This window comes from Solanum dulcamara, chromosome 7 (assembly GCF_947179165.1).
Source record: "Solanum dulcamara chromosome 7, daSolDulc1.2, whole genome shotgun sequence".
Taxonomy (NCBI): Eukaryota; Viridiplantae; Streptophyta; class Magnoliopsida; order Solanales; family Solanaceae; genus Solanum; species Solanum dulcamara.
Window position 1 is genome coordinate 71,832,167 of NC_077243.1, and position 16,406 is coordinate 71,848,572.

General features: G+C 34.0%; 2 protein-coding genes across 2 annotated transcripts; one reads left to right on the plus strand and one right to left on the minus strand.

The window, feature by feature from the left end:
- The first annotated feature begins 4,599 nt into the window (after positions 1-4,599).
- On the plus strand, positions 4,600-9,019 carry LOC129896221 (mitochondrial outer membrane protein porin 2-like). Its single transcript, XM_055972078.1, has 6 exons — positions 4,600-4,816; positions 4,912-4,979; positions 7,679-7,789; positions 7,867-7,953; positions 8,054-8,262; positions 8,364-9,019. The coding sequence occupies exons 1-6, from the start codon at positions 4,774-4,776 to the stop codon at positions 8,668-8,670; spliced, it is 825 nt and encodes a 274-aa protein (XP_055828053.1). The 5' UTR covers positions 4,600-4,773; the 3' UTR covers positions 8,671-9,019.
- Positions 9,020-12,030: 3,011 nt separating this feature from the next.
- Positions 12,031-12,711, minus strand: LOC129896589 (60S ribosomal protein L26-1-like). The gene has a single exon (XM_055972527.1). The coding sequence runs from the start codon at positions 12,635-12,637 to the stop codon at positions 12,197-12,199; it is 441 nt and encodes a 146-aa protein (XP_055828502.1). The 5' UTR covers positions 12,638-12,711; the 3' UTR covers positions 12,031-12,196.
- Positions 12,712-16,406: the final 3,695 nt, after the last annotated feature.

Sequence of the window (16,406 nt, forward strand, 5' to 3'; positions counted from 1 at the left end):
ACGATAAAGTTCCACGAGAGATACTGTGGAGATGTCTGGAGGCTAAAGATGTATCGGTGGCGTACATTAGGGTGATCAAGGACATGTATGAGGGTGCCAAAACCAGGGTAAGAACAGTAGGAGGGGCTTAGAACACTTTCCAGTTGTGATAGGATTGCATCAAGGATCAGCTCTCAGTTCGTTTTTATTTGCCTTGGTGATGGATGAATTAACACGAAAAATTCAAGGTGAGGTGCCATGGTGTATGCTTTTCGCAGACGACATAGTCCTGATCGATGAGACTCGTAGTGAAGTTAATGCTAAGTTGGAGGATTGGAGACATACCCTGGAGTCTAAAGGGCTTAAGCTGAGTAGGACCAAGACAGAGTACTTAGAGTGCAAGTTTAGTGAGACACCTGAGGAGGCTAGCGCGGAAGTTAGGCTTGGAGACCAGGTCATCCAAAAGAAAAGTAGTTTCAAGTACCTTGGATCTATCATACAAGGAAGCGGGGAGATTGACGAGGATGTCACACACTGTATTGGGGTAGGGTGGATGAAATAGAGGCTCGCTTCCGATGTGCTATGTGACAAGAGGGTGCCACCACAACTTAAGGGCAAGTTCTACAAAGTGGTGATTAAATCGGTCATGTTATATGGGGCGGAGTGTTGGCCAATTAAGGTCTCCCACATTCAAAAGATGAAAGTTGTCAAGATGAGAATGTTGAGATAGATGTGTGGGCATACCAGGAGCGACAGAATTAGAAACGAGGCTATTCGGAATAAGGTAGGAGTGGCATCGGTGGAAGATAAAATGCAAAAAATGCGACTGAGATATTTTGGGCATGTGAAGAGGAGAGACTCAGATGCCCAGTGCGGAGGTGTGAGAAGTTGGCCGTGGATGGTTTCAGAAGAGTTAGGGGCAGGACAAAGAAATATTGGGGAGAGGTGATTAGACAGGACATGGCGCAGCTGCAGCTGATTGAGGACATGACCTTAGATAGGAGGGTGTGGAGGACCCTCATTAGGGTAGAAGGCTAGTACATAGTCACGGTAGTCTATCGTATTAGTAGACGCTTTAACACACTATAATTTCTTGTTCTCTGATATCTGCTATTATCTATTACTTTCCGTACTTCCCGTACTTTCTGAACTTTGATTACTCCATTTTATTTGTAGCGTCCCCGTTATGTGCCTTATCATATAGCTTTGAACTTATTGATCTCTTCACTTTTTAGTCTTATCTAATGTCTTTTTATGCTTTATTGAGCCGAGGGTCTCCCGGAAACAGCCGTCTTACCTTGGTAGGAGTAAGGTCTGTGTACAATTTACCCTCCCCAGACCCCACGTTGTGGGATTACACTGGGTTGTTGTTGTTATTGTAACACCTACTACACTTCATGAGTCTGAATATGTCTTAATTATTAAGATGTAGAACAGATTCTTAATATCATTAAGAGGTATTTTTGTATGGATAATATTCATCAATACTCTATGTACGATCACCAGTCACTACCACTAACCACTTTTATCATCACAACCACCACCACCATTGTCAACCACCATTACCATTGTCTATCACCAACTACCTCTGTCATCACAATCACCACCTCTACTAATCATTACTGTCAATTGCTACCACACCTCCTTCATCATTATAATAATATTCATTGTCGCCGCCACCCCATCTTTATAGCCTTCGCCACCTCCTTCACCACTATCAACCATTTCCACCACTGCAATCAATTCCTACTACCAACAAACTCCGTGATTACAACTAGCACCCCAACTACCATCATACATTCTTCAATCACCACCACCACTGCCGCCACCTCCACCATTACTATCAGTCATTACCACTATTGTGGTTAATTTCTACTATCAACCACCACCGTCATTATAATTAGCACCACTATCAACGCCACTAACTACAAACATCAATCAACTTCACCATTACAATCACTAACACCACTACCAATCACCATCATTATGATATTCATCATAACACCAACCACCTTCATCATCACAACTATCATCATTATCATTACTAGCAATTAACAACTGTTATTATCATCACCACCACCACTATAAACTATCTCCACCATCACTAGCAAGCATAAGCGTTTTATTTTTTAAAATCAAATAATGATTTTAATTTATTTAAAGAAATTAAAATTTATTTATTAATTTTTTATTTGAATTGTATATTTATTATATACATATAAATAAATTATGTATATTCCAATGTTGAAAAATAAATAATCTTAGTGCCCATTTAAATTGGCTTATAAGTTACTTATAAATTGTTTTCAGCTTTTTTTGAGTGTTGACTGACTAACTTAAAGTCATTTTATGCTTAAAATAAGCCGCAATAAATAATTGAGTTTGTTTGGATGGACTTATTTTAAGCAGCTTATAAGTTGAAAACAATAAGTCAAAAAATAGGTTGGGTTGCACCTACTTTTTTTAAAACTTATAAGCAGTTTTCAACTTATAAGTTACTTAAAATAAGTCTATCCAAACAGGCTCTTAATCATTTAGTGTTCAGATTTAGAGACATCATCTTAATCATTCAGATGTGCATTCAGACTCAAACATCTAAATCTTAATGAAAACAAATAGTTTGGATTCAATGAAAGTCTGAAATTGAATGATTCAGACATTAGATTATTAAGTGCATTTGATTTCATTAAGATTTAAGCACTTAATTGATTTAAATAGGTCTTAATTATTAAGATCCAGAACAAAGTCTTAATATTATTAAGAGATATTCTTGTGTGGATAATATTCACTATCACTCTATCCACAAACATCAGCCACCACCACTAACCACCTCAGTCATCACAACCACTACCACCACTATCACCCCATTATCGTCGTCTACCACCAACTACCTCTGTTATCATAACCACCACCGTTGCTAACCACTATTGTCAACTATTACCACACCAACTTCCTCAATCATTATAATTATATCCATTGTCACCATCACCCCGTCTTGGTAGTTGTTGCCACCTCTACCACCACTATTAACCACTACCACCAGTACAATCATTTCTTACTTCAAACAACGCTGCCATCACAACTAGCACCGCGCCAATTACTATCATTCATTCTTGGGTCATCACCACCACCTCCACCACTACTATTAGCCATCGCCACCATTGTGGTCAATCTCTACTATCAACCACCTCCATCATCATAATTAGCACCACTGCCAACTACCACAAACACATCATCAACCATCACCATCAACACCACCAACTACCACAAACACATCATCAATCATCACCATCAACACCACCAACTACTAACATCAACCAACTTCACCATTACAATCACCAACACCACTACCAATCGTCACCATTATGACAGTCACCACAACATCAATCACCTCTACTGTCACAACTATAACCATCATCATTACTAGCAATTAATAACAATTATTATCATCACCACCACTACTATAAACTATCTCCGTCATCACTAGCAAGAATAAGCATTTCATTTTTTGATCAAATAATAATTTTATTTTATTAATTTTTTAACACTTGATTAATTTTTATTTGAATTGTATATTTATTATGTACATATAAATAAATAAATAAATTGTGTACATTCATATGTTGAAAAACAAAAAATCTTAATAATTTAGTGTTCAAATCTAGAGACAACATCTTAAATATTCAAATGTGCATTCAAATTCAGACGTCTAAATTTGAATGAAAACAAATAAGGCCTTAGTATAATCCACTTTCGGGTAGGGCTCTCAGATTGAGCCCCAATTTTGAGATCAAGAGTAGGGGTTGGAGCTGGATCCAGGGTTGAGGTTGAAAGTGGGTACCCGTGTCGAGTCAAGATTGACAGTCAGATTTTGGGTCGTGACCTTTTTTGAAGTGGTGAGGTTGTAAGAGAGTTTTGGAAAATATTTTCCTTGCTTATGTAGGGAAGTCATTGTCTTTAAATTAGAGGAAAATAAGTTCATTTGAAAAATATTTTCCAAAATATTTAAGCTAACTAAACATGAGAAAAGCATAAAACATTTTCTGAAAAATAGTTTATTTTATGCCAAACACGCCTCTAATAAATGTCTTTTTAGATGTTCCAATCATTAATATGGTTTGATTCATATTTGACCCACTTTTAAAATAATCGGGTAGGATGAATAACGATAAGTATTAGGAGAAATTTCACAAATAGCCACTATCATAAACTTAATTAGGCTCTTTAGCAATAATTTGTATATTTACGAACTGTAGCTATAGTTTAAGTTGCCTCATTTGTATAACTTGCAGGTTTGTATAATTCACGGATAATTGAGCTATTTTGTATAAAATCAAAATAATGAATTTATATAAACACAAGCATCTAAAATTTAAACAGTTGTGCAAATTATATTATATAAAATTATATTATATAAAAGTTATACAAATTTCAAAATTATACAAACGTGAGAATTATAAATTAGTTAAACTATAACTCTGTTAACTAATTAACTCACATGTTTGTTATTGACGTAATTTTCCGTAAGTTTTAACACCCCCTAATTATTTTTGGATCAATACCCAATTTAATCACCTTGATTAGTGTCAAAAACAAAAGATATGGTATTAAAATTGAAAAATCCCAAAGTAATGACATGGATGGTGAGTAGATGACGTTGGCGAGCATAACGGGTCACGGTTATTTGTCTTAGCCACCACGAAAACCCTATAGCCTTCAATATCTCTCCTTCTCTTCGCATTTCCACAACGCTAACACAAATTCTCTCGATCGATAGAATTGGATTTTCCGAGCATGGGACCTGGATTGTTCTCTGATATCGGCAAGAAGGCCAAAGGTAATTTTTCCGATTTTTAATTGGTGTTCATCAGCTACGATTGTTTTTTTGAATAATCAGAGATAAATGTTGTGTTGTGTTGTTTCAATTGATAGATCTGCTGACGAAGGACTATATCTCCGATCAGAAATTGACCATCTCCACCTACAGTGACACCGGAGTGGTATGAATTTGTTCAATTTTATCGCTATTTGTTCTTTTTTATGCATACTAGTTTTCATATCCTTATACGCTCTTTGAGTTGCTATTGGAGGGCCTATCTTTCCAGATTTCGAGATTCGAAGTTTTTTTGCTCCTTTTTTAAGTTTTACCTCTAGTTTTTTTTTTTTTTTTGCATACTATTTTTCTTATACTTAAGAGTTTTTATGCGCATTTTAATGGTTTGAGTTGCTTGGAGCTTATCTGTTCCAGATTTCCGAGATTCAAAGTCGTTTTTGCTCCTTTTTACAATTTTGTGAAGGGATTTGTCTATTTTTGATTGAATGGCCTTTTCTTTGTCTAATTTATGTGTGGGTTCTTCTGAGCTTGTTGAGAAAACAGCTCTAGATGTTAGTTGATGTCAAGAGCTTTGGTTTATAATCATATTTGTTGTTCTTTCATTGTGTTACTCCCTCCGTACCTTTTTTAGTTGTCATATTGCGCTTTTCAAGAGTAAATTTGACTAATGATATTGCCAAATGAAATATAATACATAAAATGTTGTATTCAGCTGTTAAACTCAAAAAGAAAACAGGATATTAGGAAATATCATTTAGTGATAGTGTAATACTACATAATCAATCTCAATAACTAGGAAACTGATTTTATCAAAATGAATCGAATTCTAGTTTCCTGTTTGGAGGAGACTACTGATTCTTTTTTAAAGTGGAGTAATTCTCAATTTGACTATGGACAGATTAATTAGATACATTACCTTTGAATCTGAATCATATCTAAGTTTTAGCTGTTTCTTCGACTTACCTTGAAAAATGATCATACTTCTCCTCAAAAGTCAGGTCCCAATCATTTTATGTTAAGAATTTATAACCAACTTAATTAATATCCAAGACATTTCAAGAAAAATCTAGAATATTCTGGAGTTACAGAGAATTGAAGGAAAATCTCTAGAATGAGTGTTTTAGAGAGAAAAGTCTAGAAATATTCCAGAAAGCGTAGTTCTAGAATTAAGTAGTTGGAGGAACATTCTAGAATAGATTATACCCTTAGCTAGATTCTTCCATCACCTCCTGTAAATAGAGGTGGACCATTTGAGTTGTGAGCAACCAAGTGAAAATAAAGTAAGAAAGAAAACAAGTAAACAAGTAAGAAAACAAGAGTAAGTGCTCAAGTAAAGAGTGTTTCTGAAGCAAACAACAAGTGTGTAAGAATTGTAAGACCGAAGCAGGTCCTTATTTTGCAATAATAAAATTCAGGTTGTGAGCAAATCCAACATTGTATTCCTGTGTTTTTGTTGTTAAATACTTGTTAAACTATGATGTCATGCCGAGGATATTTCTTCCTAACTTCTGGTGGATCAATCAGTTTGTTTGTTCTTTTTTGAGGAAAAAACAGCTAATATTTACTGTATACTTAAAACCTGTTAGAGCAGAGAGTTAGACCATTATTTGTGCCTCATTTGTTTGATTAGTAAACTTGGCAATAATTTTCAACTTTTCATTCACTAAATTTCATGTGGAAGAAGCATTGATAAAAATTATCACCTTCTAAAGTCTCAAGACTCGAAACAGAGACATAGAACTCTTAAACTTTGATGTGTTTTGCGAGATGTTTGAGTAGTCCTTGTTTGATGAGACATAGAATATTTTCCATCTTCTCATCATTATTTATCTGCCATGTCTTTTGCTGGGCATATCTGTGTTAAAGGTTGCCTGTCTTATCTTGAAAGCTCAACTCATTCCATTTTGCTGTTCAATGAAACTGGCATTATGTTAGAGTTCCTTAAAGTCGTCCAATTTGAACTAGAGACATACATATAAGAAAATGTGCATTTATATAAGATCTTTTTTTGATAAGTAATGAAGTTTGCATTTGTATTAATCTCTTTGTGATAACCGAGAAATACCCTGTGAGTTCGTCCAATATGTTTGAAACTCTGGGAATATTCGGTCTTCCTCTCTACCATGCTTTCACTTAAATACCATACTTCACTCAACGGAAAGGTTGTCATGATGTGTCCCTTACGTTGGAAATTAGATCTTATAATCCCCTTCACGTAGTTTCTTGCAAGACATGATCTTGATGGGAAAATTCCTACTAAAAAGTTAACAAGTAAAATTACCGCTAGAAACCAAGAAGAAACTTCTCAATTCAAATCTTTTTAACACAACACATGTTGTTTGTTGTTGTATTCATTTGTGGAGTCTCTTGAGTGATGTCAAAAGATATAAGGGGTCTATTAGAAAGCTGGCAAGTTCGAAGGGTGCCTAGTAGGCTGAAACAGATATGGAGGACTATCCCACTCTGCATCTTCTGGACAATCTGGCATTTGAAGGGAATAGAACGCATTCCTAGAGTTAAAAACAAGTGTCTACGGAACCTGTACTTCTGGAGTTCTGGTCTAATAGCAATATGTTAGTTAATATAGATCAGTACATGGATTTTCTGGAGTTGTTAAGTAGAGAACAATCGCAGATTGTCTGGCCGGGTCTTGTTTTGTGTCTTGTATCCTTCTGTAACTTGTACCTATTTCAATAAAACTATACGTTGTATTTTTCTTTTTTTAAAAATGGTATAGAGTTTCAGATCTTTTCCCTTAATCATCTCATTTCTTATGTGCATTAGTTATCCTCTTTCTAAATTCTTATAGCAATAGATCTATGGAGACCGAATTTCATGTTCTCTAATCACGATTTCTGAGTGCAGGCCCTTACATCAACTGCAGTGAAGAAAGGAGGGCTTTCAACTGGAGATGTAGGAGCGCTGTACAAATATAAGAACACTTTGATTGATGTCAAAGTTGATACAGGATCAAATGTGGGTTGCTCACACCTTGGTCTTCTTAATGATGTTTGTTTTTGCTGGATATCCTTCACATTTCTATCTTCCTGCAGATTTCAACAACTCTTACTTTGACTGACATCATTCCATCCACAAAAACCATTGCCTCTCTGAAATTCCCTGACTACAGTTCCTGCAAGGTAAGACCTTTTCATCTGTTTGGGCTCATTGCTTTGGTCCATTGCCGGAAATGATAAGAGTTCTCCCTTCTCAAAACTTGCCTTTTTCTTTCTTTTGCAGCTAGAGACTCAGTACTTTCACCACCACGCAACCTTCACCACTGCTGTTGCCCTGAAACAATCCCCTATAGTAGATCTTTCAATCACACTTGGTACTCCAACTTTTGCTCTTGGTGCAGAGGCAAGTTATGAGACTGCAACAAGTAAATTAACAAAGTACACTGCTGGCATTAGCGTGACAAAACCAGATTCTTGTGCTGCTATAATCTTGTAAGCTTTAGCATTAAATTATTGTCCGTAATTTGTGCCATTAGAAACTCAAGTGATAAAAAGATTAGAGTTTGTGATATTTCTCTCTTTTTTGGACTCAGAGGAGACAAAGGGGACACCATAAAGGCATCGTACATACATCATCTAGATTCACTGAAGACGACTGCTGCTACGGGTGAAATCACTAGACGATTCTCCACAAATGAGAACACATTTACAGTTGGAGGGTCCTATGTTGTCGATAGCCTGACAATTGTGAAACTCAAGCTCAACAATCATGGAAATTTGGGGGCTGTGTTGCAGCATGAAGTGATTCCAAAGTCATTGTTGACCATTTCTAGTGAGTTCGACACCAAGGCCTTGGATAAGACTCCCAGGTTTGGTGTGGCACTAGCTCTTAAGCCTTGATCGGATTTTGTAGCTGGCAATTTGTGAACTCACACAAAGGAAATTTTTTGGGGTAGCACGTGAATGGTGGCACTCAATAAGTAGTTCATAGACACTTTTTTTTTCTATTTCAGAATGGATCAATTCCTATAGGTGGTTCCCAAAGTAGACCAGCTTGTGGCATTTCACAATTTTCTATTTGTCTTTCTCGTATTTCCCCTGTTTTGAGAAAGTTTACATGAGCAGTTTTTTTACGCAAGAAGTCCAGAATTGACAGTTTTTACCTGTGTAAATTTTTTCCTTTTCCTGGGTGATGTGATAGTCAGCTAATTACAGTGATTGGTTAAATGAAATATTTCCGTTTTGCAGAGTGGACCTTCAGGCAATTGCTTTATTTTTCCAATGATGAAGAGTAGGTCCAATTTGATTTTTTCTGAAATTGGGAATGGCATCATCTGGATGGTTTAATGCAAATAAACGGCACTGGTCTCACCACCATCGTGAATCTTTTCATCAGAAATCTAGTGGAGGAATGTGTAGTAGTAGTATCCAAGGGTGTGTTTGGTACAAAGGAAAATATTTTCTAGGAAAAATAAGTGGATTTGTTATTTATTTTGTCATGTTTAGAAAGTAAGAAAAAAGGTATTATCCCTAGAATATTTGTATGTAATCTAGCAAAACTTCGGAGCTGCAACCGAGTTGGATAGTAAACTAACAAAATGTTTTTGCTAGGAATTGCCGAAATTGAGCCACAAAAAACCATAATATATCAAATCATCCGATGTTAGCATTGAATTTCGACTATATCAGCCCATTTGGTGGAAGACAATTCTGTTACTTTTTCATATATACTACTCGTAATTACCAACAACAAAGGAGGAGGAGAAATTGACTAGCTTTAACTAACATCTATAAGTTTATTCCTGTTAATTTGTTACATTATGTTTCGTAGGAGATAATAGAAAATTATTTTAAATCTAAAACAGTTTGTATTTGGCCCATGAATTTAAAAAACACTTTTGAGTAATAATGAATTTTAATCAAGCTTTTAGAAAGTGTTTTTCCAAGTGAAGTTACTCAAAAGTATTTCTTCTAAAAAAATCAAGTAAAAACTACCTTTTAACTTATAAAAAAAACTTATTTTCTCCTAAAGTTTCGCCAAATACATCTTTTAAAATTAAGCACTTTCTGAGAGAAGAAAAAATAAACTGACCTCCCAAAAACTTAAGCCAAATAGAGGCGGCTCGGTTATGTCATGAAATATATATTGTTATCTTATCAAATAGTGTCCTACATTTCAATCATGAATTGAATTTTAAAAAAATATTGAAAATTTGACCACCGCTTCTCATTCTTAATAATTATATAATAGTTAAATTCCTTATTATCATCAAAATATGACTAACGATTACAATAGTATCACACCAACGACCACTTGTGGGTCCAAATTCAGACCCTGGAAATTTCTCGACTTTAAAGCAAGCAGCCTTAAGCTCACTTATTCAATTAACAAGATCATTACAACAATGATCAAGTTGTCATTGACTTTTAAAGCTAATTATTACAAACTCAAGGTAAGCTCCATTTTCTATTGAAAAACAACTTTAGCATGAACAAAAAAAACAAACTTCCAAAGCAACCTAAGCCACAATGTTATTCCAAATACAGGATGTATCCTTATTTACACATCTTTTTTATCTGTTTTCCCTTCTTCCCTTCCCAAACTATTGTTTCACTTCCTTCTTCTCTTCCTAAACTATTGTTTCACTTCCTGCCCTGCCATTTCTTAAGAAGAAGAATCCTATGAGGCCGAGAAACTACTCTATTTGGGTGACCCTATTAACAGAACAAATGCAAAACTTGGATCTATTCACTTCCTGCCATTTCTTCAGAGGAAGAATCCCATGAGCCCAAGATATAAACCTACAAATCCCATTTTTATTTTATGATACACAATCGAGAAATACCAAACCAAAAACAGAAAAAAATAATCAAAATGAGAAAAACTGAACCAAACCAACCTATTTTGGTTTCAAATTAGATGGCATTTTATCAAAATCAAAAACCAAAACCAAATAATGCAAAACCAAACAGACCAAAGTATGTAAACCTCCACAAATTAAGGACTATTTTCATCATTTTCTCAACACACAATGCGTATAAAAGGCTAGGACTAAGATATTGATACCACTCTGGAATGATTAAAAAGGTAAACTAAATTGTTAAGTGCAAGCTTCTTTTCTATGGTAAGAAAATCTTAACTTAAAAAGGCCTGTTTGAGCCAAAAGAAATGTACTCATTAAAACATTCCCTGGCGCGACTGATTCAGAATGCAAATCTTTACATTAGATCAGGGACCTGGTGCCCCAAGGCTCCAGCAAATAAGGAGAGGGATCACTTAATAGCAACAAGCCTAAACTCACATTTCCAATTAACCAGATAATTCGAACAATGATCAAGTTGTCATCCACTTAACGCTCCAATTTCTATCGAAAAACAAATCAAACATGAACCAAAAAACTAACGTCCAAAGCATCCTAAACCAACTTTTCCACTTAATCCATTGGAACAAAATGTTCAGGTGCAGGCAGAAAAGATCGCATAGAACATGGAACAATGTTATTCCAAATATAGGATGTGTCCTCTCATTTACACATCTATTCATCTGTTTTCCCTTATTCTCTTCTCAACTATTGTTTCACAGCCATTTCTTAAGAAGAAAAATCCTATGAGTCCGAGATATAAACCTCCTAATAGATTCAAGACACTAGGACTCAATCCTGAACTAGTTAGGGCCAACACTATGAATCATAATTATCTGTCAACTCTATTTGGGTGACCCTATAATAGAACAAATGCAAAACTTGCTCTATTCACTTCCTGCCATTTCTTTAGACGAAGAATCCCACAAGCCCAAGATATAAACCTACAAATAGATTCAAGACACTAGAACTCGATCCCGAACTAGTTAGTGTTACAACACTATGAATCCTATTAATCCCTCCAATCTATTTGGGTGATCCTATTAATTAAACAAATACAAACCTTAGATCACAATATAGTGAACAAGAAAGGATTTACAATGCTTGCAACCACCCACATGGACTAGAGTTAAATCTAAATATCCCTGAACCAAACACACCGGCTGAACATAACTTCCATCTACTGCAAGTCAAGAATACACTACGAGCAATGCTAAGTTTAGAAGCTATGCAGTTTCTTAATTACCTCTGAACTACATAGAACCCCAAAATAAACAATAAGCATATCATTATTAGCAACCTTAATCGATAAACATTCCACATATATTCAAACCACAAACTGGTTAAAGCAATCATTCTAGCAGAAGGAAACAGAAATAAATTGGAACAGGCACACAAGTTGAAATCATTAACTTGAGTTATATTGATCAACCCAAAATTAACAACTTTTAGCTGCATTCAATTAACAGAAAAAAAAACCAAAAATTCAAAGATCTCAAGAACCCTAATAAACCAAAAACGTACTGATATAACCTCTCTTCAGCTGCATCAACAAAACACCAAATTTAATCAACAGTCTGCATGATATCCTCAGCAGTGAACTTTGTACCCTTATCCTTATCAGCATTAGCACGTCCCTTAGCCTTACGATCCAACAAAGATTTACGATCCTTATCAAGTCTGAGTTTGGTAACAACAACCTTAGATGGATGAATACCAACATTAACAGTAGATCCATTAACCTTCTCTCTAGTTATACGTTCAATGTGAATCACCCATTTCTTACGGTACACTTGCATAACTTTTCCTTCACGGCCTTTGTAGGTTCCTCTTACTACCTGAACTTCATCATCTTTTCTCACCGGCATAGATCTCACGTTGTACTTTGTACGTAACTCAGATGAAAGAGGTGCGCTCATCAACACCCTGCGAAGGCTTGATGGAGCAGTGAAATGGGCCTTTCTGCTCTTACGGCGAGATGACGAAACTCTTGGATTGTACTTCATTGTTGCAGAATCGGATTCTCACACACTTTTTCTCTGTAAATGCGGCTGATGAAATTAGGGTTTTTTTTTGTTCTTATAGGGAGAAGATTGGGGTTAGTGAAATTAGGGTTTTGTTTTGATTTACTCATTATTGGACTCAGCCCAACATCCAATATAAATTGACATAAAATAGCCCAAAAGTGTTTAGACAGAAAAAACTGCCGCGACTTTAAGAAGGCTATAATTACTTTTAAGGCTTAAATAAATATTTTCAATACTCAATTAATATAAATAATTATCAAATGTATGTAAATGTGCATTATATGTTATACTAAATGTAGACTATAATATACACTTGCTTAGTGTATATATAACTATAAATTTGTTCGTTAAATATATGTGATCATTATATGTTTGCACTATAATAAATACACAATTCATTTTCATATTTTGTTTGTATACGTTATTAGTATACATAAATATATTTTTCAGCTTGATGTGTAAAGATATATTATTTTTCGATAAAATATTTAAATACATAATTGTATACATACTTTTAACTGCGTATACATTCAATTTGAAGATGTATACATTAGATTGTTATAGACGAATTCATGTTTCATATTAAATAAGAATCAAATGTTTCTTCGATTTGAATATCGACGTGAATTTGCATGTGATGAAATCGATGTTGTAGGTAAAAAATCTTCAAAATCAAAATTATTAGCCACTAATAATTATAATTGACGATTTTCAAACTCATCGTCGTTTTTCAATTTACTCATTTCCTCCAAGGGTATCACATCGTCGTTGCAATCTTCGTCATTTTCTATATATTTTCTTTGTTAAGATGAACTACTCTTACCCAGTGAAATACAACAGAAAATATGCTAATTTTAAAAAATCATGCATCCAACCCAACTACAAGATAAGTAATGATGGAAATCCTCAATTTTTTATGAAGAAATATGCAGACAATCAATATAAAAAAAGATTTGGTGTGATTAGAATTACTTATTGTGAAGAGTTAATGTTGTAATTGATTTCTAATAGAGATATTTTACGGAAGAAGATAGAAATCCTAAAACTTAAAAGACGAAGAAAAAAAAAGGAAAGAAAGAGAAGAAAGATCGGGAGTTGAAAATTAGTGCAGTTTTTTATTATAAAATACCGTTCAATTATGCCCTATTTTCATGCAACTTCTTTAGATTTGATAATGCCAAGTGCCAACAACGGTTGACAAATAATAAGTAGAGAGAAAAAAAATAAAGTAATAATTTTTTTCTTTTCAAGAAATAAAAGGAAATTGAATTTGGATTTGATAATGCCACAAACGGTTGACAAATAATAAGTAGAGAAAAAAAATGTAATAAATTTTTTCTTTTCAAGAAATAAAAGGAAATTGAGAATAAATTAGAGAATTAATTTACTTTCTAAAAAAAAAAAGAAACGTGGCTATTTAATGCCAAATAAATATTTAAAAAATCTTTTTTTGCTAAGAAATTAAAAATAGGCTACTTATTACCAATCAAGTCTAAAGGTTGTCATGATGTTTCAATTTTTCAATTAAGTAGGATGATCGATTTAGAGTCGACAATCAAAGTTTAAATACTATATCAAATATAATAAGAAGATAGACATTTTTAATGCAAAATAAATACATGTGCAAAATGTTCCTAGCTAAAACGTGGTATAATTCCAAAATATATGTTTCTAGTTTGAAAAGTTTTTGGAGTTTGGAACTCTAGAAATAAATGGCCAAAGATATAATTATTATAAATGTATAAGGAGTGAAATAAATATGTGAAATAATGTGAAAAATATTATTTTAGGGATAAGGCATAAGTAACTATCTAAATATATTCGAAATTTCCATAATTCTTTTGGAAATTTACTTCCTCTACTCTCTTTCATTTTCTACCTAAAAAATCCCACTATTCACCCAGGTAATGTATAACTAAAATTTGTTTTTCCTGAGAAAAAATAGATTCGAATCTATTGGTTTATCTGCTGATAGACTTTCATTTTTCCAGTAGGTTAGTTGTGTTTCTACTGACATCAGGGTTAAAAGGTGAAGTAGAGGAAAGAGTTGAACTTGCAGATCAAGTGTTGGGCTAAAGTCTTGATTGAATAAATAAACTATGCACTTCTCATATAAATAATAAATTGTTAGGGGAAACAGGCCCAACAGTGCGCTAAGGAGGGTAGAACACTTGTAGGGACAAAAATATTTTTATCCATGAATGTTAGACAAACAAGCAAACGCCCTAACTCTGATAAGAAAGATGATGATAGAAATGTTAGGCGCTATGAACTCTACAAACTTATGATGGCTAATGAAAAGCCTACTCTTAATATGAAAAAACTCTTGTTTTACTTCCAAAATAGGTTAACATATCAGATTTATTGTGAAGCTTTGATTTTTCACTTTATTTATGTTCAAAAAGATCAATTTTTGATTTCTCCCATCTGTCTCTCTGGCTGTTATTGCACTGGTTCAACTTTTTGGAAGACCTGATATGATAAAATTGCATTCCAGATTCACACTAATGATACAAATATAGAAGTCGAGGAGATAAAAAAAAATACAATAATTTGTTTCATTCAAAAGTAATGATAATAGTAGTAAAATTATAAAAAAAATCCAATGATTCGAAAAACAATGTTAACTGAATTTTTTGTAATGAATGCAGTAAGCGATACCACTAATAGTTTGAACTTACTATATCGAGAATTTCCCAAATATTTTGACGGATAAAATATGGATACCCCGTAAACGTGGACGTGTCGTGACTTTCCATCCTACTGAAGGAGAAAGATATTACCTTAGATTACTTTTAATGAACATAAGAAGCCCAAAATCATATCAAGATTTGCTGACTGTAAATAACAAACCTTGCAAAACTTTTAGAGAATCAGCTGAAAAAAGAGTGTTACTACTTTCTGATAATAATTTGATGGAATGTATGTGGGAAGTAGTAGAGTATCAAAGGCCATCAAGTTTCAGACATTTGTTTTCTATGTTGTTCATCTACTGTAGCCCAAGTAATCCAAAAGAATTATGGAAAAATTTGAAACATCTTTATCAGAGGATTTTGCGAAATTTCAAACGAAATTCATCATAAGGTGTTAACGCATAATAATTATATTGTTCATTCAGTTGGTCTTGATATTAATGAATTTAAACTAATTAAAAATAATTAAACCATCGATGCTAGCAAAGGAAGCTAAAGACGTTTACTTTGAAAGAAATATTACTGTCAGTGAAAATGATCTACTATTACAAAACAAATTAAACATTGCACAAAAAAAGCTTACAATGTAATTCTAGATTGAATATTTTCAAATAAATCTGGTGCATTCTTTATAGATGGCCCTGGAGGAACTGATAAAAGTTTTTTATATCGCACTTTATTAGCAACTGTGAGACACAAAGGATATATAGCTTTAGCAACAGCAAGTTCAGGTGTCGCAGCTTCACTCCTTCCAAGTGGTCGAACTGCTCGTTCCCATTTTAAATTTCCAACCAATATTGATGGAAAGTTCAGTTGTAACATAAGTAAACAAAGTTCTCTAGCATCCTTAATTCGTGATGCAAAACTTATAGTATGGGGTAAAATTTCAATGACAAAAAAAGAAGTAGTCGAAGCTTTTGACTCACTTTTGAAAGATTTAATGGGAACAAAAATGCTATTTGGTGGAAAGGTGGTTGTTTTTAGTGGTGATTTCAGACAAACTCTTTTCGTTGTTCGTAGTGAAAAAAAAAGAAGACTTTGTTCGTGAAAGCTTA